A 26,254-nucleotide genomic window follows, 5' to 3' on the forward strand; every position below is an offset into this window, starting at 1 on the left:
AGTTGTAGAAATTGCATTTTATCGTTTATTTTAACTTTTAAAATTTTCTTCGTAGGAAACTAAAATAAAATATTAAAAAAAAATAATGATAAAAAATTTTCTTCTTAACTTAATTTTTTTTCTCCTGACGTTTGAAAGAAAAAAAAATAAAAAAAAGGAAAAAATTCACCTCTAACCTTTGAATGAAGAAAAAACTCACAAAATTCCTCTTTGGTGTCAATAATTCATTCATTAAATATTCAACAAGGGACAATATTTTCGACATTCCTGCTGTTCCATCGACATAGATATGCAAATCGATATTAAATATTTTTTCGTCAACAGGATATTTTAGCAGTTCGAATTAAATTCATGTATTCGATGGTTTAATTTAATTTTCACGTTGACCGTAAAATTTCGAGGAATATTCTCTGTGGGCACATTGTTGACTCTTTGATGTTTGATACGAGCAAATGTTTAACTACGGACAGAATTTTGTGGTTTGGATGAGGTCAATGTCATTTGAACGGTGAGTTTGTATTGAAATTGTACAAATTTTGTACTTGTTGAGTATTTATTTTAACATAAAAAGAGAGATGTTTTAATTAATTTTTATGTTTTTTTTAATGAAGGATGGATTTCATAGAATTCAGGGGTAATCGTCTCGAAAAAGTCATATTTTAATGAGTTCTGGTAAATATTCACTTTTTATGTCGATATTTTATTTAAAAAAAAATAACCAGCCATAAATTTATTTTTTACGGATAATTTTGATATTGATTTAAGCATACCTACAAATTTATAAAAATTTAAAAAAAATTAAATAAAAATAAAAATTGATTTAAAATTGCACAAAAAAATTTTAAAAATTAAAAGCGCCCTCTGGAGTGAATATTTTTTTCATTTTGTGAGATTTATGATATAAAATTTTCACGTTTCAAAGCAACCATTTTTTAAGCAAATTTGTTTTTAAATTAAAAATTTAATTTTAATTAAATTTTTCTAAAATTTTTATTAATAAAGCGCCCTCTATTGTGATTTTTATTGAATATTTTTGATTTTCGTTTTTTTTTTTATTTTTTTCAAATTTTTCGAAATCTTTAAAAGCCTTAAGAGACACAACCTCTGGGCTATTTTTTTTTTTTTTTGAAATAATATAAAAATTGCAAGAAACTAGCGGTACTCATTTGAATTTTGAGCTGTCGTGAAAAATTTTAGTCAATAGAAAACCTAAGCCTTTTTTAGTAGGAAATTTTCTCAATATGGGGCATGTTCGACTTTATTCATTCATGTCAGATAGAGTTTCAATGTGATGAATAATTATTTTTTAGATTCTCTGAAAACTTTTGATAAAATTAATCGATAGTGTTAATACTTGTTTCATTTTATTGTATTCGTTTAATCCTTTGAAATGAATTGAACTTTTCGCTCCAATTTTCAGATAATTTGGCAATCTAAATTCACTTCTTTTACGAGGCTACATTAAAAATATATATTTTTTTAAAAGTACTTGAATTTTAAAAATTCATAAATAAAAAAAACAATTTTTCATGTAAATTTTTTTTCCATAAATTACCTTTAAAAAATTTTTTCCTCCGCATAAAAAAATAAAAATCTTACCTTCTTCATTAATTTTCTCTTGATTTTCACTCAATTTCTCTTTTGATGTTTTAAATGCCTGTTATTGATGTCACCGCACCTTTTTCTCCTTTTTCATTCAAAATGCTTATTGAATTAATTAAGTGTTTCCTTTTGGAGTTATGATTGATGTCACTTCGCAACGATTTCTCTTTTCTTAAGAAAAAATTTCTTTAAAACAAAAAAAAACATTTTATTGATCCAAAAACTGTCCCGTTCTTATTTTCCCCATTTCCACAAAAATCTCGACGGGACAAATGCCTTATGCTACAAAAAGCTAAAATCAAAAGTCCTCCCTTGCATTTGGATCCACGAAAAATTCAATTTCATATAACGACACAGAGCCTTTTGGTACGCTGGTTTTGTGTCAAAGAGATCTTGCATAATTTCGCCGTCTTCCAAATCACGTCCCTGCCCAAGGACATGCACTGCCATCCGATGTCGATCAATATCTGACGTGTTTTTGCACATAAAGAGCACGTGGTCGATGAAGAATCCGCTGTAGAATTGCTCGCAATCCGGGCAAAGTGTGGGAATGCTCGTTGTGACGTCGGTTTCGATTAATTGACGAAATTCCGCAGCAAATCTGAAATAAATTTAATTGGTAAGTTTTTAATTATTTCAACGAATTTCAGGAAAAAAAAGTTATTTTGAGTAAAAATTGAAAAAAAATTATTTAAAATGTCCCAAAAAAGAAATTTAAGACAAAAATTAATCTAATCACGTAATTAAAAATTTTCGAAAGTTAAATGTTATTTTCAAACAAAATTTCAAATAAATTTAAAAATTTTTTAAATAAATATTTTAAAAAAATAAATAAAAAAATAAAAAAATAATCTTAAATTAACAAAAATTTAATTCAATTAAAAAAAAAATAAAAATATTTAGAGAAAAAAATATTTTTTTTATAAAAATTTCTATTTTTCCCTATTTCTATTTTTAATTAAATATTTTTTAAGTCACGTGACCCAAAAAAAAAAATTTCTGAATTTGTTAAGAAAAATTTTATTTCAACAAGTTACGTTCATTTTTTTTTTGTAGTATAATTTCAATTAATTTTTTTTTTAATGAAAAAAATTTTTTTTTCCTAAATATTTTTATTTTTTTCCCTGAAGTTTTTCTAAGTAAAAAAAAATAAGTTTGAAATTTAATGGCCTTAATTTATAATAATTTTCCATACCTGTCCTGTTTCAGCATCAATCGACTCCGTTTCATGGTAAAACCCGGCGGAATTGGCACCGCAGACTTTTCCGACACAATATTCGATAAAAAGCCGAGTTTTTCGTTTGCCGTCAGCAGATCGCTGTGCGCGACAACTTCCGCAAATTCCTTCGCCGTCATCGACATAAATCGTATTTCATAAATCACCTCCTTTATTGCGGCAACTTCTAAAAATATTTTTCAACAAAGTTTTGTTTGTTATTCAGGTCAGGTCGCGTCATGTGTGTGCCGTTTGCTTGCTTACCTGTCGACACAATTTGAACGTGAAGTTGCATCCATTTCTCGAGCGCTTTGAATAATTCCACCTCTGAATCGATAATTAGATCGTCCATCGTGTAAATGTACTTGAGTGTCGTCACTTTGGAGCACAAAAAGTCCTCAGATTCGAGAATTTGCTTGATGTCCCATGCAATGATGTTCGTACAAGTCGCCAATAGCTCTGAATTCCCCACTGCTTGAGCAAATTCAAAAATTTGACAAACATTGGTGTGATTCGCCGTGGAAGTGATGTATTTCAAGCAACGTGCCTCGAGATCCTGAATTTGGTATTTGCGAGATGCGAAATAAAGTTGCTTGGCATCTTCGAAGGATTTGAAATGTGTCTCATGTTTTCCGATGAACCTGAAGAAAAATCATGAAAAAAAATATTTTTTTAAATAAAAATCAAAACTTACTCGACTAAAGATCGAAAAGTTCGTTCCGTGTCTTTTTTCGTGCTTGAAACGCCTTTTTCAGGACTTGACATCGCACAATCCACACCAATACTGTTCGTGTCAGCCATTTGTCCTGCTAATGTTTGTTTAAGCACCGAAATTAATTCCTCTATAAATAAATTTCTATTATATTTTGTGTTCGTGCGCTTTTTTTAGTGTGAATTCACGTTATGTTTGGTTTTTTGGGCAAAACAATTCTCCATAATTCCAGTCAAAGTAAACAAGTGATATCGTTGCCATGGATTTGTTGATTTTTAATTTAACGTTTTTTGTATTGTCTTCCAACAGGAATCATATGTTCGATGGAAATTCGGGTAAAGTTAATTTTGAGTGATTATTCGACCTGGAAAAATGTTTAAAGAGTTCATTACCGCATTTTTTCTTTGAAATGCGGTAAGAAATCTATAAATAGGTTAAAAATGGAGACGACTGGTAGAAATAAATTCCTGACACGTGCTTCCCATTCTGGCAATGAAATACTTTCCTTTTTAGGCAACACGTGATTATATTATTCATTCACACATTTTTCATTTCCTTTTTTAGACAATTTTTCTTTTTTACGCTCCTTCGTAGGATTTAACGAAAATTCCTTGAAATGAACATCTTAACCGCATTTTAATGTGTTTGTGTGATTTTTCCGATTTTTTCTCATTTTTTTTTTGAATTTCCGAGATTTTTAGAATTTTTCCAGAAAATTTTGTATGCATTTTCCGAATTTTTCAAATATCTAATTTTGTTTTGAAAACTAAATCAAGAGCAAAACCAAATCAAAAACTGTGTCAAAGCAATTTTTGTCATATCTTGCTCCAAATGGATAAAAATTTGTCAGAGGGCTCTAATTTATCATTTTTAATCATTTTATAACTCAAAACTGCCAAAAAATTGAAACTGAAAAAAAATTTTTTCTTTGACATAGTTTTGATTTGAAAACTAAATCAAGAGCAAAAAAACTGTGTCAAAAACTGTGTCAAAGCATTTTTTGACAAATCTTGCTCCAAATGGATAAAAATTTGTCAGAGGGCTCTAATTTATCATTTTTAATCATTTTATAACTCAAAACTGCCAAAAAATTGAAACTGAAAAAAAATTTTTTCTTTGACATAGTTTTGATTTGAAAACTAAATCAAGAGCAAAACTGTGTCAAAAACTGTGTCAAAGCTTTTTTTGACAAATCTTGCTCCAAATGGATAAAAATTTGTCAGAGGGCTCTAATTTATCATTTTTAATCATTTTATAACTCAAAACTGCCAAAAAATTGAAACTGAAAAAAAATTTTTTCTTTGACATAGTTTTGATTTGAAAACTAAATCAAGAGCAAAAAAACTGTGTCAAAAACTGTGTCAAAGCAATTTTTGTCAAATCTTGCTCCAAATGGATAAAAATTTGTCAGAGGGCTCTAATTTATCATTTTTAATCATTTTATAACTCAAAACTGCTAAAAAATTGAAACTGAAAAAAATTTTTTTCTTTGACATAGTTTTGATTTGAAAACTAAATCAAGAGCAAAAAAACTGTGTCAAAAACTGTGTCAAAGCCATTTTTGTCAAATCTTGCTCCAAATGGATAAAAATTTGTCAGAGGGCTCTAATTTATCATTTTTAATCATTTTATAACTCAAAACTGCCAAAAAATTGAAACTGAAAAAAATTTTTTTCTTTGACATAGTTTTGATTTGAAAACTAAATCAAGAGCAAAAAAACTGTGTCAAAGCCATTTTTGTCAAATCTTGCTCCAAATGGATAAAAATTTGTCAGAGGGCTCTAATTTATCATTTTTAATCATTTTATAACTGCCAAAAAATTGAAACTCCATCAGAGCAAAAAAACTGGCTGTGTCTAATTTATCATTTTGAAGGGCTCTAATTTATTATTTTTAATCATTTTATAACTGAAAACTGCTAAAAAGTTGCAACTGAAAAAAAATTTTTTTCTTTGACATGGTTTTGATTTGAAAACTCAAGAGCAATTTATCAAATCATTTTAAACTGTGTCAAAAACTATGTCAAAGTGTCAATTTTTGTCAAATCTTGCTCCAAATGGATAAAAATTTGTCAGAGGGCTCTAATTTATCATTTTTAATCATTTTATAACTCAAAACTGCCAAAAAATTGAAACTGAAAAAAAATTAATTTTTTTTGAATTTATTAAATTTGACATAAAAATTTGTTTTTTATCATTTTTATTTTTATAACTCAAAACTGAAAACTCCAAAAAAAACTGTGTCAAAAACTGTGTCAAAGCAATTTTTGACAAATCTTGCTCCAAATGGATAAAAATTTGTCAGAGGGCTCTAATTTATCATTTTTAATCATTTTATAACTCAAAATTGCCAAAAAATTGAAAATGAAAAAAAAGTCCACAAATGTTCGTGAGATTTCGTATAGACTGGAGACTTTACTGCGTATAACCGCTTTTTTCTAAAAGAAATCGAAATGCGGTAAAAAAAAAACCAATTTAAATTCCAGACCTTTCTCCAAATCTTCATTCAAGCAAGACACGACGGCGTTTCCTTTTTTCTCTTCGCTTCGTCTCATAAATCGTAGGTTTTGTTCTAGTTGAACTCGTCATATGCGAAGAATATCTGTTAAAGTGCTGCGAATGTGTAATCTTAATGGAATGAGAAAATATTGTCACGCCGTTGTTATGAAGTAGGACGTGCCATTACAAAAGTATTGTCTATTATATCCATCATTCATTCACATTACACACAAGATTTCAGTCAATTTTTATTTCTATTGCTTCTAACCAGCTTAAAGTACCTCGTGCGTTCGTCTTTTAACAAAAGAAAAAAAAAATGAACACTTTTATTTCTTTACTTAGCGCAAGAGACAAAATTAAGTAGAATGTTAGCGAGAAACGCATGAAGTGAAGTGTAATGAGTGGCTTTTTATTACAAAGTGTTTGTTGAAGGGATGGAATGTCTCGACAGGAATTTTTTTGAAGTGAAGGTTAAAGTGCAAAATCATCATTGACATTTAATATTTTTTATTTTAGAACAAAAAAAATTATTTAATCGTCGTCGGAATCAGAGCTGGAATCAGATTCGGATCCATCGCTGTTTTCATCATTTTCAACGTTTAATTTTTCGTTAAATCCGTTGTCATAGAAAAAGTCTGCTGAATCCTTTCTTGGCTGGGATAACGTTATTTTCATTGGTGACTGAAGAGAAATGAAGTTATTTTTAAAATTTATTTACCTACCATAAAAATTTAAAATGCAAATAGAGAAAGAAAGTCGGAAAAGTTTTAAGGAAGTCTTATAATAAAATTAATTTTGAAACATTTTTTTATGAATAAATAAATATTTTTATTTCTCTCTAAGCATTTTAATTTCTACGGATTTAATTTCTAAGCAAAGTGCAATTTTGTAAAATGTTTTTCATTTTTCTTTTAGCTTAAAAAAATTTGAAGAATAAATTTAACAATTCAATTTTTTTTTTATTTTATATGTTTTTTTTTTTGAAAAAAAATTAATTTTCTATTTTTGAATTTATTAAATTTAAATAAAATAAGTTATTAATTTTTTAAAGGCTTTTTAAATTTTATTTTTTAATTGAAAATTATTAAATTTTTTAGCTAAAAGTATTCGAAACTTTAAAGTAATTTTCAAAAAATATTTCAAAAAAAATATTATAATTTAAAAAAAAAATATTTAAATAAAAAATTAATCTTCAATTCAATGAAATTAAATTCAATTTAAAAAATAATTTAATTGAAATTAATATTTTTTTTTTATTTTTTTTTAAATAAAACAAATTAAATTTGTTATTATTATTTTTTTTTAAATTTCTATTTTTAAAAAAAATTAGATAATTTTTATTGAAATTTTAACAATTTTTAAATATTAAGTTTTCCATTTGAGATTTAAGAAAAAAATTAATTGGGACAAAATATGAAACATTTTATAAAAATTGCACTTTTCAAACTAAATAAATATCTTATTTAAATAAATATCTACTTTCTATAAACTCCATATCTTACTTTCGTGTAACGTGGAGCTCCCATTCGCATATCAGAATGTACATCTGGATTTAAAGAACTTCCGAGTTGACCTCTTCCTGGATATGATCTTGCTTTTTTGGAGTGCTTTACAGGCGCTTGTGGATAATCAAAGTCTTCTTCAAAGTCGGGTTGAACTTTAGAACTGCGATAATAAGGATCACGATATCTATAGTGACTATGATGGCGATATTTATCATCATCGTCATTTTTATGAGAACATCCACAAACACCTGGCTTTCCGGGAGGTCCTTGAGGTCCAACATCTCCTTTTTGTCCTTTAATTGATTCTCCGCGATCGCCCTTGTCTCCCTTTTCGCCTTTTTCACCATTTACTCCGTCTTTTCCGTTTTTACCAGCAGCACCTGGTTCTCCAGGATCTCCTTTTAAGCCTTGTAAACCTTGAAGTCCGGGCTCGCCTTTTGCTCCGACAGCTCCATCTAATCCAGGTTCGCCTTTAGCTCCTGTTTCGCCCTTTTCTCCGGGTTCTCCTTTTGTTCCAACGACATCTGTGCAATCACAAATGCCATTTTCTCCGGCATCGCCCTTTTTTTGAATAAAAAATTAAATTTTATTTTGAAATTTTTTGAATAAATCTTACTTTGTCGCCCTTGACTGATAATCCATCTTTGCCAGCAGGACCAACATCGCCTTTTTCTCCTTGAACTCCGGGATCTCCTTTCTCTCCAACATCGCCTTTTAAGCCAGGATCGCCTTTTGGACCGACATCTCCTTGAATTCCTTGCAAACCAACTTCTCCTTTTTCACCTTGGTCGCCCTAAAATAAAAAAAAAGTTCAAAAAATGAAATTAAAAATATTTTTCTTTACTTTTAGGCCTTGATCTCCTTTTTCTCCAGCATCTCCTTTTAATCCTTGTTCTCCGGGATCTCCTTTTTCACCCTAAAAATGACAAAAATTTAATTTCTAATTAAATCGATTAAACAAAAAAAAATTACCTGAAGTCCTTTTTCTCCAAGATCTCCTTTGTCGCCTTTAGCGCCATCTACTCCAGGTTCTCCTTTTGCGCCAGCAACTCCATCTTCGCCTTTGCAACAAGGTCCTTCAGGTCCCTGATCTCCTTTTACGCTATCTCCTTTTGGTCCTTGAGGTCCAACATCGCCTTTTTGACCATCAAGTCCTTTTTCTCCCGGTTCGCCTTTTTCGCCTGTATCTCCCTTTTGTCCTACATCTCCTTTGTCGCCCTTTTGTCCTTGAGCCCCGTCAAGACCTTTATCTCCTGGTTCTCCTTTTTCTCCTGCTTTGCCTTTTTTAATCGAATAAATTTGAGGTAGATATGCAATTTTCAGTAATTTTAAAATTTTTTACCCTAAAAAGAAATTTTTTGTTAAGAATATTGAAAATTTTTTTGATTGTTAGGTACTTACTTCAGCTCCTGCAGTTCCATCATCACCCTGCATGAAATTTTAAAAAATATAATATTTTTAGATTTATAAAATTCAGAAATTTTAGATTAATTTTCATACCTTATCTCCTTTGGCTCCTTTTTAGTAAAGATTTAAAAAGTATATCAGATGAAAAAGTTTTCTGAATTTTAATTGTTAAAAATATTTACCCTGTAAAACTTTCAATACTCAATGTTTAATTTAATTTTTTAGGTAAAATACACTTACATTTTCTCCAGTTGATCCTTTTTCTCCCTTTTCTCCTTGCTGGCCTTTTTCTCCTTGACTTCCTGTTTCACCTTTGTCGCCCTTCTCTCCTTTATTATTTCCTTGATTTCCATTATTTCCACCTTGATTTCCTGAATTTCCATTATTTCCGCCTTGGTTGCCCTGATTTCCTTGATTTCCATTATTTCCGCCTTGATTTCCTGAATTTCCATTATTTCCGCCTTGATTTCCTGAATTTCCATTATTTCCGCCTTGATTTCCTGAATTTCCGCCTTGATTTCCCTGGTTTCCATTATTTCCGCCTTGGTTGCCCTGATTTCCTTGATTTCCGCCTTGATTTCCTGAATTTCCATTATTTCCGCCTTGATTTCCTGAATTTCCGCCTTGATTTCCCTGGTTTCCATTATTTCCGCCTTGGTTGCCCTGATTTCCTTGATTTCCATTATTTCCGCCTTGATTTCCTGAATTTCCGCCTTGGTTGCCCTGATTTCCTTGATTTCCATTATTTCCGCCTTGATTTCCTGAATTTCCATTATTTCCGCCTTGATTTCCTGAATTTCCATTATTTCCACCTTGATTTCCTGAATTTCCATTATTTCCGCCTTGGTTGCCCTGATTTCCTTGATTTCCATTATTTCCGCCTTGATTTCCTTGGTTTCCTTGATTTCCATCATTTCCGCCTTGATTTCCCTGGTTTCCATTATTTCCGCCTTGATTTCCTGAATTTCCATTATTTCCGCCTTGGTTTCCCTGATTTCCATTATTTCCGCCTTGATTTCCCTGGTTTCCATTATTTCCGCCTTGATTTCCCTCTCCATCATTTTTTAAAGCAGGATCTTGAGTATTATCTCCAGGCTTTCGATTTTTATCATCATCTCTTTTTGGATCATCTCTCTTTGGGTCATTTTGGTTACGATCACGTTCAGGTTCTTTCTCTTCTTTTCCTTTAAATTCATCATTTCGTAAAACAAATCCTTTTCTCGATCTACCAACAATATCTTCGCCATTTGGATCAGTTGAATTTGGATCAGTGGCATTTTGATCTTCTTTTAATCCTTCTTTTAAAAGATCAGCAACTGATTCATTTGCAGGTTTTACATCTGATCCTTCGACGTTACTTTTTGTTAAACTAAGTGTTTTACTGTCTTCTGTTTCATTACCATTCGTGCAATCACAAGTGCACGAAATCGTCTGCAAAAATTTTAAATTTATTTTAGTTATGAAGAGTTAATGTGATAAATCACACATACGCAGTTTTTGATATATTTAAGATTTTTTGTTTTTGAAAGTACAAAAATTTTTTAAAATTTTAATATATCCTTGTAAAAATTGACTATTTTTTAATGAGAAGTTAAAAGAATAAGAAAATATGTACTTTAAAAAAAATCGAGCGGACCCGTAACTTCGTTTTACCCATGGACAATATTAATTTTTTCTTTTCAACGAAAGATTTTAAAAATTTTTTTTTAACCTTTTCTAATTACTATTGTTTTCTAACTGATTTCATATTTTTTGCTGTTCCAAAACCTTCTATCAGCTATATTTAACATAATACAAAAAATTCTGAAAGCAGAATTTAAGGTACTAAATTTAATAACTCATGAGTCTTCAAGGTCATTTCAAGGTCAAATTCATACATATAGTTACACTTCAATTTTTGTAAAGAAATAACTGAAATTCTGCTTCATGAATCTCTTTGGAGTATTTTGAGGTCTGTCAGATTTAGTTAAGAGAAGGTTTAGGAAGAAAAACTTAATATTTTTCGGAATAATTCTTCGAAAATGTAGAAAATTTCTCAAATATGGCGTGTAAAATTCATTGCATAACTTTGACCTTTATTTATTTCTTTTTTCCAATTTTTTTTTTTAATTTATTAAATAACGAGTTTAACAAGTTTATGATGATTTGAACTATTTTACATAATTTTAATAAAATTTCACAATTATATTTCACATTTTCTATGCTTTAAAAACTGTCCATAATAAGCTATTATAGCTCAGCATGCTCGTTTATCGAACTTTTTTCACCATAAAATTTTTTTAATGTTTCTTTTTCGTATTTTGAGCTTGAAAAATTTCACAAAATAATTTTTTACAGTTCTCAAAGTCCATTTTTTCTCATTTTTTAAACTTCGTACATGTGATTTATCATTAAACACTTTTTCAAAAACTATCCAAAACTTTTCAGGAAAAATGGATCCATTATCGAGCCCTTGCCCTTGCTCTAGAATCCATTTTCGTCACTTTTCCGAATGCGAAACACTTACTTTATGCGGACAACTACTGCCCTTCACCGTGCAACGCAGCGCAATTAGCAGCGTTAGCAGAACAAATAACTTCATTGCACTTGATTTTTCCACACACACACTTTAAAGAAAACTGTGAAGCACTGCGTTAAAGTGCTCTTCTTTTATACGAAAAAGCCACAAGTTGACATAACCGTGACTTAAATCAAAGCAAATTATTTTTTTATGAGGAAGATGTTTATAAATTACTGCGTGTTGCATTACAATGAAAAATAATTGTTTATTTTTTACTTACGTAACGAAGTTCCTTTGTTTTCGGCACGTGATTTGAGAAAAACTTGAGGAAGTTCTCGGAAAAAAGTCTGGATGGAATTGACTTTTTTTTCAAACCGGAAATCTGAGGCTTTTTTTGGATTGAAAATCGTGAGTGAATGAAATTTTTTAAAAATTTGTTTATAAACAAGAGACTAAAATCACAAATAAAACATATAACATGTGTCCGTGAATTCTGAAGCTACGCAAAAAAAAATTTACAAGTAAAAAAAATAAATTTTAAATTTTTTCATTTTTTTATTTTAAATTCATTATTCTTATTATTTGTTACTTTTTATTTATTTTTATATGCATATAATAATAATAATCTATTAATTCTTAATTATTTTTTTACTATAATAATTTTATTATTACAGACCTTGTTCATTTTATTTGATTCCTTTTTTTTAATTATTACTTTTTTTTCGAGATATCCTAAATTCACTTTTTTAATAAATTTCCTTTTTTTCATTAACTAATCTATAAATCTAATTTTTTTTCATTGATTTTAAAATCAGGATGTCAGCGGGGAAGTTTTGTGAAATATGAAAAATATTTACAAAGATGATGATTTTTTTTAATGAATGATGATAAGAAGCTCGGTGATAATGCGTGAAAAGTTCAGAAGATAAAAGTTTTTAAAAGTTAACAACGTGAGCTTTGTATTCGATGGCATTTGCTATTTTTTTTTTATCTAAAATTGGATCCTGTAATATAATATCATTAAGGTTTTAACTTTTTTCATGTCTCTTTCGTCGAAAATTAATTAAATAAAATTAATTTTTGTCAATTTGATTCAAAAAAAAAATTTAAAATATTTTTTTACGAGTTACATTAAAAAGTTTTGTTACAAAAATGACGCGCGCATAGAAAAGGAAAGCACAGTTCGAGATCTTTTATAAAGAAATCGATTTTTTTTATGTTAAAAAACTTTTCTAAAAAATTTCTTTCTTTGATTCTTCATGAAACTTATTTGCTAAAATTTTTCTCGATTTTTTTTTTTACATTTCTTCATTTTTTTCAAGGTTTTTCTTTTATTTAATTAAAAAATTTAAAGAAAAAAAAATGCTCTAATAAAATTCGAATAAAAATAACGCGATTCTCATCTCTCGATTCCTTCCTTAAAAGTTTTTTTTTCTTGTTTAGTGAGCGGAAGCTTAATTATTTTTAAATTCATTTGTTTTATCCTAATATTTTACAAGCTGCTAAAAATCTCATATTTCAGTACCATGTTTTTTTGTTTTGCTTTGCTTTGATGTTGTTGCTTTGTGTTTTACGTAACAAACACACTCTCTTACGTACACGAATCCGCTGGATGTTGACTTTGTTTGGTTGACCTCTTCGTGTTGGACTGTTTTGAGTTGGGTTGTTGTTGCTTTTCCGGATGCGAATCTAACGAGGGACGTCGATTGCCTAACGTAACTAATGCACTAGCTACCGCTATGCCGGCTGCTTGTCCTAAAGGAGAATGGGATTTACCACCTTTGGGGAAAATTAGAGAAAATTAAAAAAAAAATAAAAATTTAAGGAAATTTTGGAAATCTTACCAGTTGGTAAACGGACTAGAAGTGATAATACTGCTGCCTTATTGCCTTCACAAGGTTCTAAAGCAATGGGACTCGGCGAATCCTGAAAAAAAATTATTTTAAAAATATGTTTTAATAATTTGAGAGGATTTCAAAATTTTTGTCAAAAATTTCAAAAATTTCAAAAAAATTTCAAAAAGTCAAAAATTTGATAAGAAAAAAAAGTTTAAAAAACTTTTCAAAATGAACCCGTTTTTAGTAATTTTTTTAAATTTTTTTGTAAAAAAAAATAAAGTTTTATTTTTTTTCATTTCAAATTAAACTAAATTCAAATTTTTTATTAATTTAATTTTTTTCTAATTTTAAATTTAATTTTATTTCAATATATTTTTTAATTTTAATAATTTATAAAAATAATTTAATTAATAAAAAAATAAATTAAATTTAATTTAATTTAATTTAATTCAAAAATAAAAAATTTAAATCAAGTAATTAATTTTTATTTTTTTTTTTATTTAAAATTAAATTTAATTTTAATTAACTTTTAAAAATCTAATATTTTTTTTAATTTAAATTGTTTTTCTAATTTTTATTTTTTTTAAATATTTTTTTTTATTAATTTTAAAAAATTATTTTTGAATTAATTTTTATTAATTAAAATTTAATTTAACTATTTTTAATTATTTTTTTTATTTTTTTTTCGAATATTAATTTTTTTTTCTACAAAAAAAATATTCTAACATCTCTAAAAATTTTTTTCATACAATTTTTCAAGATTTTTAATTTTTTTTTTAATAGTTCTATTTTTGGATGATTTTTTTATCATAATTTTTCGAATAAAAAAAAAATATAAAATTGAAAATTTATGAAAAAAAATTAAAACAAAAGTTTAAAATAAATTTAAATAATCGTAAACTCAAAGAAAAACTTACTTTCTTTCGCTTTTTGAGCACATTGGTTATTGTTTCGACTTCAGGAGTTGTATCAAGCAACTCTTTGTTCTCAATGTCGACCAGAACCTACAAAAAATATTAAAATTTAGCAAAAATTTGAGTCTTGAACAAAAAATCGACTAACAGGTACCTGCGAAAATGGCCGCGACGCCATTTGTTCCATCTCAACGTACAATCTTTGTCGTCGTCGGAACATGTCATAACGTTGCTTGATCTTCCATAGGATGGCAGCCATCAGTAAAAGTGCAAGGAAACATCTAAAAAAAAAATTTTTTTTATAAAATTGAATTTTTAAGGTAAAAATCAAAAACTTACGTGGAAAAAGTGATGAAAAACTGCTGCAAATTCAGTTTGGGATATTGTGAAAATGCAATTTGTATCCAGAGCGGTGGATGAAAGTCATACACATACACGTAGAATGTCGTTAGTGTCATATTATCCTCGATGCCGAACGTATATTCGGCCTTGGAGAATCTATAACGGAATGTTGAACAATTGACTCCGCTAAAAAGAGTCTTTTCTTGTGGCTCACTACCCGTACGGATCGTGATATTCATTTTGGCAGCTACACTACACGTTATACTAAAGTCTGCATCTACGTCCGCCTTGATGGGCGAATTACGGAAATTAATTTGCGTAAAATACCGATCTTCCTTCTTCGAAAGATTAAACGTAAACTGGTAGTCGATTGTGAGATCGTAGTAACACGAGCCCTTACTCGGATCGCCGTGATAGTGGTTCGTGACGTCACACTTTTCGCAATGATCTCCGGCAAGGCCTTTGGTGCTGCAGAAACATTTGCCCGTCTCCCCGTTGCAATGGGTGGCTTGGTTGTTACATTCGCACTTTTGACACTTTCCTCCGTTCACCGGATTGCCCCAATACCCGGATTTGCATTTTTCGCAATTGGGTCCGTGCGTTAAATCCCTACACGGTTGCAAACAAGTCTTTTCATCGTCACCACATTCACTGTGACCATTGCACTGACAATTGGGACACTGCGTAAAATGCCATCTTTGCGTATGCGGACAATGAAATTCTTCCGTTGGACCACTATCACCGCCCGGCAAACACTTTCCAATGCCCGTATTTGATCCATCATCGCACCAACCGCATGCCGGATCGTCTCTGCACTGCCCGCAACTCTTGTAGAACTCACATTGGCTCGTCCCATTACTCGGCGATCGACATTTCGTCGAAAGTGTGGTCCATTCGCGACATTGCCCGTAAGGAAATGACGCGATATAAGCGTTTTTATCGACACACCGTTCCTCATTTTGACACCAAATACATTCCTCGTTCGTGCAATTGCCGCAAGTGTTGAAACTGGAGCAAACGGAAGGACATCCAGGCAAATCTGCGTCAGGAACTCCACTGGAATTCTCAAAATGGCGACATTTTCCGTTCTGATAGTCCCAATGGCAATGCGGAAAGGCGTGACATGCTTGACAGGCATGCAATTGTGTGCACACAGGCTCCGAATCGCTATGACATTGATCCAAAGATCGAATTGGAAACGGAGATGCTTTGTGTTTATACGAAACATCGGGACATTTATCGATCGTACAAACACTTTTGCTGGGTGTGACGCCACAAAATCCGCAATTAAACGACGTCGAGACGCAACTTTGACACGTTTGAAGTTCCTCACATTGACGATTGTTGGCGATGTGTTGTTTAGTTGCTTCAGTTCTGCCCTCTGTACGACAAACCGTGTAACTTTCTTGATCTCGACTAAATAAAAGATCTTTTTGAGCGTCTCCTACTGCGATACACTCACTTTTTTGGATGTCATAAATGCATTTCAGCCCGGGGTAGGTTTTAACACAACTTTCTGCTCCTCCAGGTCCTGACATAATTTTACAAGTGCCCGGGGTGTACTTTAACATGTCACTTAACATCTGCCCATCAAAGCCGCCGTAAATGTACAACGATTTTTCGAATAAAACTGCTGAATGCCCAAAGCGGGAAAGGTCCCCGGAGAGATCCGCCGGGATTTGTTGCACATTCCACGAATCGCAGATCACGTCGTAGATCATCCAATCGTTCGAATAACATTTGGCGCCAAAACTGTGTAGCGTATCGTTGTGAGTATTCCCGCCAAAAACCATCATGAGTCCGGGCGAGATGAAATTTCCGGTATGGAGGAAGCGCCCACTTGGAGCGGGAGTGAGCATGGTCCAAGTACGTGTTAGAGGGTCGTAACTGAACAATTTTGTGGATAACATTTGAGTACTTTCGTTTTCCGATACAATGCCGCCATAGACGTAAATTCGTTCTGTGAGTTCGTCGTAACTGGCGCTATGTCCGTATCCGCCTTTTACGGGAAATCCGCGAGTTTGGAGGATTTTCCATTCTCTCGTGGCGAAATTGTACTCTTGTACGGTATTGAGGTAGCCAAATTCGGGCGAATGCCCAAAAATAACCAACATATATTGCGGGTTTTTGCGACGATTTCCCTCGAAGCCCGGGATTAGCGTTGCAGAATGGCCGGAAGATTTAAGGGGGGCACACATGGCATTCGTTGCGTTACATTGTTCGACTTTTACCGTTATATTCTCCCATACACGTGCATTCACATCCAGCGCCCATAACTCACTTGAAACCTCTTTCCGATTATTTTTCGTGTCCACGACGCCGCCATACATGTAAATTTTGTCGCCATAAATGACAGTTGAGGCGCCATACCGTTGCTCCGGCACATTTTCACTGTGCACCGTTTCCCAAACGTTTCCGTTCAAGTCGTACATGTACAGCAACTCGCCTTTGGAATAACTTTCCCCGGCAATTATGTACATCGAGTCTTTCCAAACGGTAGCGCCATGCGATGCGGAGCCCTCTAAACTGCGATCGCCATAAGCGATGGTCTCCCAATATCCGCGACTCTTGTCTTGACTGCAATCCGCGCCGGCGAAACCTTCGGCGCACGAGCATTTTGTGCCGTGACAATGTCCTTGACGGAGCTCGGCACTGCAATTGTTCGGGCAAATGGGAATGTGACATCCGATACCTTCGTAGCCGTCGTCACACATGCATTCGCCGTCGCTGCAATATCCGTGCCCCGAACAATTGAGTGCGGATGTGGATGTAGGGCATCCGTTGATTTTGTAGGAAATGTTGAAGCCGGACATGTTGTAAGCGTCATCACTAAAGAAATGCAGGAGAGCCGCTCCAGACAGTGCAACGACCTCTGGAATGCGGCGCAAACTAAAATTATGTTGGTACATTATGCCACTGAAAAAAAAAATTTTTTTGTTAGAATTTATTTTTTGTAGATAAGACAAGTGCAATTTTTAAAAAAATATTTCACATTTTTTTTAGATTTTTAAAAAATTTAAAGAAAAAAATTTTTTTTTTTTTCATATTTTCATAAATTTTAAAAAGCGCAAAAATATTTAATAATTTTTCAACAATTTTTTTAATGTTAAAAAAAATAAAAAAAATTTAAAAATAATTAAAAAAAAAATAAAAAATTTTTAAAATAAATTATAAATTATATAACAAATTTCTGCTAAAAAATGAAAAAAAATTGAAAAAATTAGGTACAAATTTTTTTTTAATTTTTTGTTTCAAATTTGGTTAAAATTTGATAAAAAAATTTATGAAAATTTTTTAAACAATTAGGTATAATTTTTTTTTTAATTTTGTCTAAAAATTTTAACGAAAATGCTAAAAATGACAAAATATAATGAAAATTAAAAAAAAATATATAAATTTTCTAACTTAAAATGTTAAAAACTGCTAAAAAATTTTAGAAATTTAAGAAAAGTTGTAAAAAAAATTAAATATTATATTTTTTGAGAAATTTAGTTCAAAAATGTTTAAAAAATTGTAATATTCAAGAGAAATGTTGAACAATTCTAAATTTTTTAAATTTGACAAAAATATTGCTGAAAATGACAAAATATTTGATAAATTGTGAAAAAAATTATTTTTGACTTTATATGTCAAATTTGGTCATAAAATATGAAAAAATGACAAAATGTATGAAAAATTTTAAATTTTTATGCGATTTCAATAATATTTTTTATGTTCTTAAGTCATTTTTCGACAATTTTTGACTTTTTACTCCGAAAAATTATCATTATTTTGCTCTTGGATTTTCTCAATAAAGAAATTAGGACAAATGTGAAACATTCTCAATTATTGCACTTGCTTAAAATTAAGAAATTCTTACCTAAAAACACCCAACAAGGGCGACTCTACACTGTCGCCGTCAAAAACATACAAATGATCCCAACTACATTCTGTTGCGAACTCTTCGAAATGCAGCCGAATCGATACCGGATCATCCGGATACCGATACCGTTGACTAATGGTGCCGTAACTCGTGTGATTCCGCGCATCAATTAGCCAACTGCACTTGACACCTACAGAATAATTTCCGAGACCATCATGGATGAATCCCGATGGACCACTTAATCTACAAGAGAAAAAAAAATGTAAGTCATCGTTGACGCTCCATAGACATCGTACGTCGAACATGCACGACGAACAGCAAAAAAGAACAAAATCAAAACAATGCAAGCAACTCGAAGCAACTCTAAAAATAAACAGGAAGCGAATTTTTTTGGCATTTCCTGGTTTCTGTGGCACTTTTGCCCGTATTGTCACGCTTCGTCACATATTTCTGTTTTGTTTTTTGTTCGTTTTTGGTGCTCGTTCCAACTTTTTTGTTCCTGTGTTGTTGTGATTCACAGCCCAAAAGTGGTTCGACTGTTGTTGACAACTCACCTAATTTTCCCTGAACAACCTTGAGGGATTTCGGTTTTGTCACCTAAAATGCAAGAAAATGTCGTGAAAATGCATTTTAAAAGTAAATTTCAGCACAAAATCGCAACGAAACGATGGAATTTTGCGATCCAGCTGGAGAAAAAAATTTCACTTACCATTTATACATATCAAATAATTAATCACAACACATATTGGTATCAAAAAATTACATTTTCTTCGATATTTCGTCTTTTTAAATATTTCTTTCAGCATTTTGTTCGCATGTTTATGGGGGTTGTGTAATTTTTCCTGTACGATTTTTTTGATGAAACTCGCAAATTTTACTATTGGATTTTTGTGTCTTTCATTTTTTTTCTCGTCGCCAACCAATGTTCTGTACGGTAAAGTAGGGAAGTTGCTACAGGTTTTCGTGCAGATACGAATGAGACAGCAATACAGAATCTCGTACACATACGAGAGATTGCACGCTAATTCAAGGGAATTTATGACAACACACAATTTTGGGAGCCTCAAAGAGATTAACAATTTGTTATGCCTCAAAACGGTACTTGGAAACATTAACGACGAAATAAAATTTTTCGTTAATTTTTCTTTTTTGAAGAGGAAAATTGAATAATTTTAATTAGGATGAATGAAAATTTAAAGATTAGAATTTAAAATCTTAGAAAATTCTGAATTAAATTTTTAAAGAAATTATTTTACTTTCTATTCAAGTTTCAATTACGAAAGTGCAATATTGTTAATAAAAGTCAACTATCAAAAGAAAAATTGAACAACAAAGGGTCTCACATTAAAATATCGTCAAAGTAATTCACAGTCATTTTAATATAGTCTCTATAAGATAAGTGTTTTTAGCAAAATTTATTTAAGTTTTGAGTTTAAAGGACATCATACTATTATAATGGGGCTGACATAACTGAGTGAATAACGTATCATAAAGCATGTCTCAAAAAAAATTTTCTTGATTACTATCATTTTGCAAAATACCTCTTCTGAATCAAAGATCTTTATAATACTCTTTTCCGAATCAATGCAAAATTCTTTCCTTGGTTCATATGATCCTTGAATAAAAATAATGTATGTGTGCTGCTGACTAATGTTTCTTAGCAAGGTCTTTTGTTCCTATTTTTTGAGATGAAAAAAATTTAGTTCCTATAGCACGTTCCTCAAGTGTTTATTAGAAAAATGAAATCAACATCATTTTCTATGTCTTCTTTCAAAGTCTTCAAAGATTCAAAGTCTTCGTCTTACTTTTTTTCAAAACGATGATATACGCACATTTTATTTTTTAAATTGCCAATTTTTCTTGGTTCATATGACGGGGTTTTTCGTAAAGCTTTCACTTAGGTACTTTTTACATTGCTTGTTGCTTCCTCAACTTGAAAAAGAATCGAAAATGCTTGCTCGCATAAACAGTTTGCAATAAATTTACGTAGAAACTGCCATTGATTAAGAAAAATAAAAGTCTAAAATTCTAAAAGTCTAAACCTGAAAAAAAAATTTTTTAAAGTTAATAGAAACAGAGCTTAGACTAAAACTTAGCAAAATTACTTTTTGATTTTCCATAGTTTCTATTTAATTTCTATTTAAAATCCAAATTTTAAAGCTTGGCCTTAACCGCTGATAATTTTTTCTTTTTTTGATAATTTTGGTCAATGATAAAATCATTTCAAGCGCAATTCGTAGTTAAGTAAAAAGTAAAAAAATATAAAATTCTTACTTTTTTCTCAAGTAAAAAGTAAAAAATAAAATAAAATGTTTTGATTTTACTCATAAATAAAGGAATTTATTTTACTTTTTTGAAAAGTTATGAATTATGATTTTATTTTTACTTTTCCTTACAGAAAAAGTAAAAAGTAAAATCAGAAGTAATTTGAAGCCCTGATATAAAAATACTTACCACAAAAGTTTCCTATTTAAAATTCATCACAAATAATTTTGTGCATCGACTGCCCCTTGTTCAAACAAAAGTTGCTTGACGACTCTTGCCAAACTGTCACTCCAGAAACGTCAAATTCTAATTAGAATGAGGATGTGATTTTTTTTAATATTCGGCATAAAATGATTAAAGTTTAGTGGAAATTTCAATTAAATCCCACGCATTAATCGTTTATTAACTCTCTTATCTCTCAGTTTTATCTGAAATTGCTTAAAAACTCGTAAGTACTTGACAATTTCATACAAAAACCCAACCACTTATCCTTTGTTTACCTTTCTAGGGCAAAAAAATCAAGAATTACATCAACTAAGGCGTGGATTATCTCAGTGGATTATATAAAAAATGCAGTTCAACCGTGCTTTCAACTACTTTTTCGTTCTTTTGTGGATGGGATACATCATCGCAACCGGAGTTCATCTCTTCTCAAAGGGCTTTTTATTAACACGAGTATCGCACACTGACTTTTTAGAATGTACTCGTTACGAGGACTTACTTTGCAAGGGCAATAATGACACAAATAAGGAAGAATGTGACGCCACAGATCCTTCCAAAGATATTTTAAACGATTTAAACAAAGCTTCAAGTATTTGCTTACCGAAAAAGAGTAAAGTGATTCTCATGATTGTGGATGCGCTGCGTTACGACTTCGGCATTTACGATTCAGATCCTTTGAAGGAACCGCTGGCTTATCAAAATAAGCTTCCAATTATGCACGAATTGCTGGTGAAAAAGGAAGATCGTACGAGACTCTTGAAATTCATCGCGGATCCTCCGACAACTACAATGCAACGTCTCAAGGGCATGACTACCGGTAGTTTGCCCACATTCATCGATATCGGCTCGAATTTCGCATCTCCTGAAATAAATGAAGATAATGTCATCGACCAAATTGTAAGAAATAATCTTTCGGCAGTTTTCATGGGAGATGGTACTTGGACCGAACTTTTTCCGAAACGCTTCAAACGTCAATACGATTATCCGAGTTTCAATATCTACGATTTGGATACGATCGATACAAAAATCAAAGAATTCCTTCCAAAAGAGTTGGAAAAGGACGATTGGGACATTTTAATCGCCCATTTTTTGGGTGTCGATCATTGCGGGCACAAATATGGCCCCTTGCACCCCGAAATGAGTCGAAAACTGTCAGAAATGGACGAAGTAATCCGAGATACAATCGCCCGAATGGATAATGACACCGTTTTAATAGTTGCCGGCGATCACGGGATGACCCAATCAGGTGATCATGGCGGCGAAACTGTCGAAGAAGTCTCCGCGCTCTTTTTCATGCACTCAAAATCGAATCTTTTTGTACCAAATTACCTGGAATTCGATCAAGTACTGCATCAAATCGATCTTGTACCGCTAATGAGCACAATTTTGGGCGTTCCCGTGCCATATTCGAACTTAGGAGTCGTAAATTTCAATTTAATCCCGGATATTCCGCTAGAGGGCGTGCCGCGACATCAATGGCTTCTCTTTCATTTGTGGCAAAACGCAAAACAGATTCACGAGTATTTTTTGAAGTACGCATCGACAACTGGAGTCTTCGATTCCGAGGATATCGAAGCATTGAAACATAAATTTTTGACATTTTCCTATCGGGTCAACTCGATAAAGACTGAAACAGCATTCATCAACTTCGCTAAGGACCTGAAACGATATTTGAACGAAATTGGACAAATTTGTCGCGATTTATGGGTGAAATTTGATCCGAACTTGATTTCGCAAGGTTTAGTTATTACCTTTACAGCGACTTTTTTGATTTTTGTCATCATGAATCATCTAAGTTTGTTCCATTTTGAGGCAGTTTTCACCACAGATCTGGTTATTTTTATCTACATCTCGAACGCGATCGTTGGCGCCCTTGGATATCTCTTCAGAAGGAGCTTTGCACTTGTCACGGAGGAACATGCTGTCATTTTTGCCACAAATATCTTCAGTTTAGGCATTTTAGCGTACATTGTGCTTCAGAATTGGCCAAATATCGCACAAAATATGGATAAAACCAACAAATTTGGGAGGATGCCGTGTCGTGTCATCTTCCTTTTCTCCTCGAGCGTCTTCTTTAGCAACAGTTTTCTCGTGGAAGAGCAAAAAGTGCTTGGATATTTGGTCATCAGTATGTTCCTGTACACACTTTATGCCCTAAAAAGCAGTCTCAAGATCAAATTTTCACCAAAATTGAAACTTTGGAACCTTTTAACCGGAAAATCTTACCTCGGATTGAGTTGTTTGGTAACTTTAGCGTCCATCGGCATCATTCGTTACAGTCAATTCTTCTTCAAATGTCGCGAGGAGCAGGGAAATTGCGTGGATTACATGTTATTAGTACGCCCGGATATCGTTGAGAAGCAAACAAAGACCGAAAAATTCGATTTACTCCCAATTATTGCGCTTGCCATCATGACAGCAGCTTCCCGGTTGTATCTCAAGAGTTGCGGAAATCTCACCGGATTTTCATTGAACACGTCGATCGTGAGATATGGAACAACAGTTGCTGCCGTATGCACGGGAGGTCATTTTACGTTGGCAAAGTCGTCAATTGCGCATAATGTGCCTCAATTGCATATCGATGCGCTTGCATGGGTCGTTTATGCGACACTTTTGCTTGAAATTCTAGTTTTGATGAGTAAACCTTTGTTACTTTTCATCATTCCGCGCAAAACGGAGGAGATTGAAGTGACATCCAACAAAGAAATGATCGTGCCAGAACTTTTTCAACGAATGAAACAAAAATATCGGACAGGAACGGGGCTGGAAAAACCAGAAAGTGCTTCGGTTCCCATTGTGTGTGGCTTGGCGACAGTTTATTCCGCTGTTTTTGTGGCAATTGGAGCAATTTTGGCGATTTGTTTGGCTTTGCTGCTCGGACCAAAGGCGGCAATTGGATTTTTCTTGGTGATTTTGGCAGCTTTTGGTGCGTTGATGTTGTCAGCTGTGCTGAGATATGAATCTGCAACTACTTTGGGTGAGTGAATTTTTTAATTTCTTAATGTGAGTTCAAAAAATGACTTGTTAAATTTATCAGCATTTGTACTTCAAAACTCTTATTTCCAATAACTCTTATCCAATATGATCAGAAATCATCTTTAGAATGAATATTTGTTCAATTTTAGGCTTAAAACTGGTCAAAAAATGACATGCAAAAAAATCAGAGTTTGAACCTCCAAACTCTGATTTTTTTGTTACGTTTGTTTTTTGTTTGTTTTTTTGTTTTTTTGAAATCATCTTTAGAATGAATATTTGTTCAATTTTAGGCTTAAAACTGGTCAAAAAATGACATGCAAAAAAATCAGAGTTTGAACCTCCAAACTCTGATTTTTTTGTTTCATCAAATATCGACCCAATATGCACAGAAATCATCTTTAGAATGAATATTTATTCAATTTTAGGCTTAAAACTGGTCAAAAAATGACATGCAAAAAAATCAGAGTTTGAACCTCCAAACTCTGATTTTTTTGTTTCTTCAAATATCGATCCAATATGATCAGAAATCATCTTTAGAATGAATATTTATTCAATTTTAGGCTTAAAACTGGTCAAAAAATGACATGCAAAAAAATCAGAGTTTGAACCTCCAAACTCTGATTTTTTTGTTTCTTCAAATATCGATGATCAGAAATCATCTTTAGAATGAATATTTATTCAATTTTAGGCTTAAAAAAATGACATGTGATTTGAACCTCCAAACTCTGATTTTTTTGTTTCATCAAATATCGACCCAATATGTTCAGAAATCATCTTTAGAATGAATATTTGTTCAATTTTAGGCTTAAAACTGGTCAAAAAATGACATGCAAAAAAATCAGAGTTTGAACCTCCAAACTCTGATTTTTTTGTTTCTTCAAATATCGATCCAATATGATCAGAAATCATCTTTAGAATGAATATTTATTCAATTTTAGGCTTAAAAAAAAATGACTGCAAAAAAATCAGAGTTTGAACCTCCAAACTCTGATTTTTTTGTTTCTTCAAATATCGATCCAATATGATCAGAAATCATCTTTAGAATGAATATTTGTTCAATTTTAGGCTTAAAACTGATCAAAAAATGACATGCAAAAAAATCAGAGTTTGAACCTCCAAACTCTGATTTTTTTGTTTCGTCAAATATTGACCCAATATGATCAGAAATGACTTGCAAAAAAATCAGAGTTTGAACCTCCAAACTCTGATTTTTTTGTTTCTTCAAATATCGATCCAATATGATCAGAAATCATCTTTAGAATGAATATTTATTCAATTTTAGGCTTAAAACTGGTCAAAAAATGACATGCAAAAAAATCAGAGTTTGAACCTCCAAACTCTGATTTTTTTGTTTCTTTAAATATCGATCCAATATGATCAGAAATCATCTTTAGAATGAATATTTATTCAATTTTAGGCTTAAAACTGGTCAAAAAGTGCCTTGTTAAATTTATCAGCATTTGAACTTTAAATCGCTGATTTTGTTGTTACGTCAAATATCGACCCTTCAAAATAATAAAATAAAAATAAATAAAAATCGAAATTGAATGAAAAAAAATTGGAGAGTTTTTTAATTCGTTTTTTTTTAACTTTTTTTTTAATGAAGTGAGGAACAAAAACTTGAAAAAAAATTAAAGCGCCCTAAAAATTAATAAATTTTTTTTTTCCTTTAGTTGCTTGCATTCAACCAACCTTCCCAACCCTCCTACTCTGGTTCCTGCTTGGTCATTACGGATTTTACGCATCAAGTCATCAACCAACTTTATCCCAAATCGATTGGAGCTCCGCTTTTATCGGTCGTTCTGCGGATTACGATCATTCAGTAACCCTATCTGGATTTCTCGTCATCTTAAATACGTTTGCTTCGACAGTTTGGTTCAACGTTCTTTATCCGCTGATCATCATAGCGCCCTTTTTATGGTACGGCATTGTTGGAAATCGACCAGGAGCATCAAAGGATGGCGCTGAATATCGCACCGTGACTGTCAATAAAGCGGAAGATATGCTCCAGATCAAAGAAATTGACTTTGATATCTCGCGCGGCGAAGTAAATTTGTACGAAAATGAGAAACGTTTGATGGCGTCAGCGTTTAAAACTGCTTCTTTACTCTTTGTGATGCAAGGAATTCGGGTAAAAATTAAAAATTTCAATTTTTTTTATGATTTTTTATTAAAAAAAATATTTATTTTTAGATTTTCTGTTCGATGCTTGCCTGTACAATTCACTGCCGACATCTCATGGTGTGGAAAATATTCGCGCCAAGATTCATTTATGAAGGAATCACGACGTACGTGTCTTTTATCGCCCTGTTGTTGGGCTTCCTCATCTTAATTAGAGTTCAAAAAGCCGTAAATCGATTTATTGACAACATTAACAAAGACCGTTAAAGCACAA

General features: G+C 31.7%; 3 protein-coding genes across 4 annotated transcripts; 1 reads left to right on the plus strand and 2 right to left on the minus strand.

Moving 5' to 3' along the window:
• Window positions 1-6,553: 6,553 nt before the first annotated feature.
• On the minus strand, window positions 6,554-10,128 carry LOC134828955 (collagen alpha-1(II) chain-like; the record flags this gene model as incomplete). Its single annotated transcript, XM_063841944.1, has 8 exons — window positions 6,554-6,709; window positions 7,531-8,094; window positions 8,150-8,326; window positions 8,378-8,449; window positions 8,506-8,813; window positions 8,934-8,961; window positions 9,034-9,050; window positions 9,180-10,128. Coding segments are annotated over 8 exons (2,265 nt in total), but the record flags the coding sequence as incomplete, so codon positions are not given.
• Window positions 10,129-12,341: 2,213 nt separating this feature from the next.
• On the minus strand, window positions 12,342-19,324 carry LOC134829822 (attractin-like protein 1). 2 transcript variants are annotated; one of them, XM_063843096.1, is made up of 8 exons: window positions 19,106-19,324; window positions 18,951-18,993; window positions 18,394-18,639; window positions 14,532-17,450; window positions 14,347-14,473; window positions 14,196-14,282; window positions 13,285-13,366; window positions 12,342-13,219 (listed from the first exon to the last, which is right to left on the minus strand). In XM_063843096.1, exons 1-8 carry the CDS (start codon window positions 19,200-19,202, stop codon window positions 13,032-13,034), a joined length of 3,789 nt encoding a protein of 1,262 aa, XP_063699166.1. In that variant the 5' UTR covers window positions 19,203-19,324; the 3' UTR covers window positions 12,342-13,031. The 2 variants fall into 2 exon arrangements, with proteins under 2 accessions (XP_063699166.1, XP_063699165.1); XM_063843095.1 differs by having other exon boundaries at window positions 14,341-14,473.
• A 1,652-nt stretch (window positions 19,325-20,976) lies between these two features.
• LOC134832320 (GPI ethanolamine phosphate transferase 3) lies at window positions 20,977-26,247 on the plus strand. Its single transcript, XM_063846304.1, has 4 exons — window positions 20,977-21,109; window positions 21,170-23,860; window positions 25,533-25,990; window positions 26,053-26,247. Exons 2-4 carry the CDS (start codon window positions 21,232-21,234, stop codon window positions 26,245-26,247), a joined length of 3,282 nt encoding a protein of 1,093 aa, XP_063702374.1. The 5' UTR covers window positions 20,977-21,109; window positions 21,170-21,231.
• Window positions 26,248-26,254: the final 7 nt, after the last annotated feature.

This window comes from Culicoides brevitarsis, chromosome 2, assembly GCF_036172545.1.
Source record: "Culicoides brevitarsis isolate CSIRO-B50_1 chromosome 2, AGI_CSIRO_Cbre_v1, whole genome shotgun sequence".
Classification (NCBI taxonomy): Eukaryota; Metazoa; Arthropoda; class Insecta; order Diptera; family Ceratopogonidae; genus Culicoides; species Culicoides brevitarsis.

What these genes read in the sequence shown, in the direction of transcription:
- LOC134829822 (XM_063843095.1), bottom strand. Translation starts at nt 19,202, where the DNA reads ATGCTGAAAGAAATATTTAAAAAGACGAAATATCGAAGAAAATGTAAT. An exon ending in CCCTTGTTGGGTGTTTTTAG is followed by an intron (nt 17,451 to 18,393) that starts GTAAGAATTTCT and finishes TTTTTTTTTCAG; the next exon opens with TGGCATAATGTACCAACATA. An exon ending in GGCCATTTTCGCAGGTACCT is followed by an intron (nt 14,283 to 14,340) that starts GTTAGTCGATTT and finishes TATTTTTTGTAG; the next exon opens with GTTCTGGTCGACATTGAGAA.
- LOC134832320 (XM_063846304.1), top strand. Translation starts at nt 21,232, where the DNA reads ATGCAGTTCAACCGTGCTTTCAACTACTTTTTCGTTCTTTTGTGGATG. An exon ending in TGAATCTGCAACTACTTTGG is followed by an intron (nt 23,861 to 25,532) that starts GTGAGTGAATTT and finishes TTTTTCCTTTAG; the next exon opens with TTGCTTGCATTCAACCAACC. An exon ending in TTGTGATGCAAGGAATTCGG is followed by an intron (nt 25,991 to 26,052) that starts GTAAAAATTAAA and finishes ATTTATTTTTAG; the next exon opens with ATTTTCTGTTCGATGCTTGC.